The 325-nt window shown below is 51.1% G+C and overlaps 1 protein-coding gene across 1 annotated transcript in view; it reads right to left on the bottom strand.

Moving 5' to 3' along the window:
• EZH1 (enhancer of zeste 1 polycomb repressive complex 2 subunit) overlaps nucleotides 1-245 on the bottom strand; it is a 10,097-nt gene extending 9,852 nt beyond the window's left edge. Inside the window, exon 1 of the mRNA XM_009073731.1 lies at nucleotides 91-245. Within this exon, the coding sequence (XP_009071979.1) occupies nucleotides 91-207 (117 nt within the window). The 5' untranslated portion in view covers nucleotides 208-245. The remainder of the gene's footprint in view (nucleotides 1-90) is intronic.
• Between the last annotated feature and the right edge of the window lie 80 nt (nucleotides 246-325).

Raw genomic sequence — 325 nt, 5'->3', positions numbered from 1 at the left:
CAGGGAGATGCTGCTGCTCTGATGCTGCTCAGACACTGTGGAAGTGAAGTGTTTTGGGGATGCCCCATCACAGCCCTCGCCTGTCTGTACCTTCGCTCCCATGTTTGCCTGGAACCTCTTCAGCTGCCGCAGACGCATGTACTCAGACTTGACTTTCCTCTTCCAGTACATGATACACTTGGATGTCGGAGGGGTGGCGATTTCCATTTTTCTGTAACAGTACAGAAAGAATAAACATCAAATAACGGCGAGCTCAATCCCGGAAATAAGCGATATTAGAAAATCATCCCAGAACACCCACACCGAAGCGCACGGACAGGCCCGG

Source organism: Acanthisitta chloris, unplaced genomic scaffold, assembly GCF_000695815.1.
Source record: "Acanthisitta chloris isolate BGI_N310 unplaced genomic scaffold, ASM69581v1 scaffold43544, whole genome shotgun sequence".
NCBI lineage: Eukaryota > Metazoa > Chordata > Aves > Passeriformes > Acanthisittidae > Acanthisitta > Acanthisitta chloris.
This window is presented reverse-complemented; position numbering and strand designations above follow the sequence as displayed.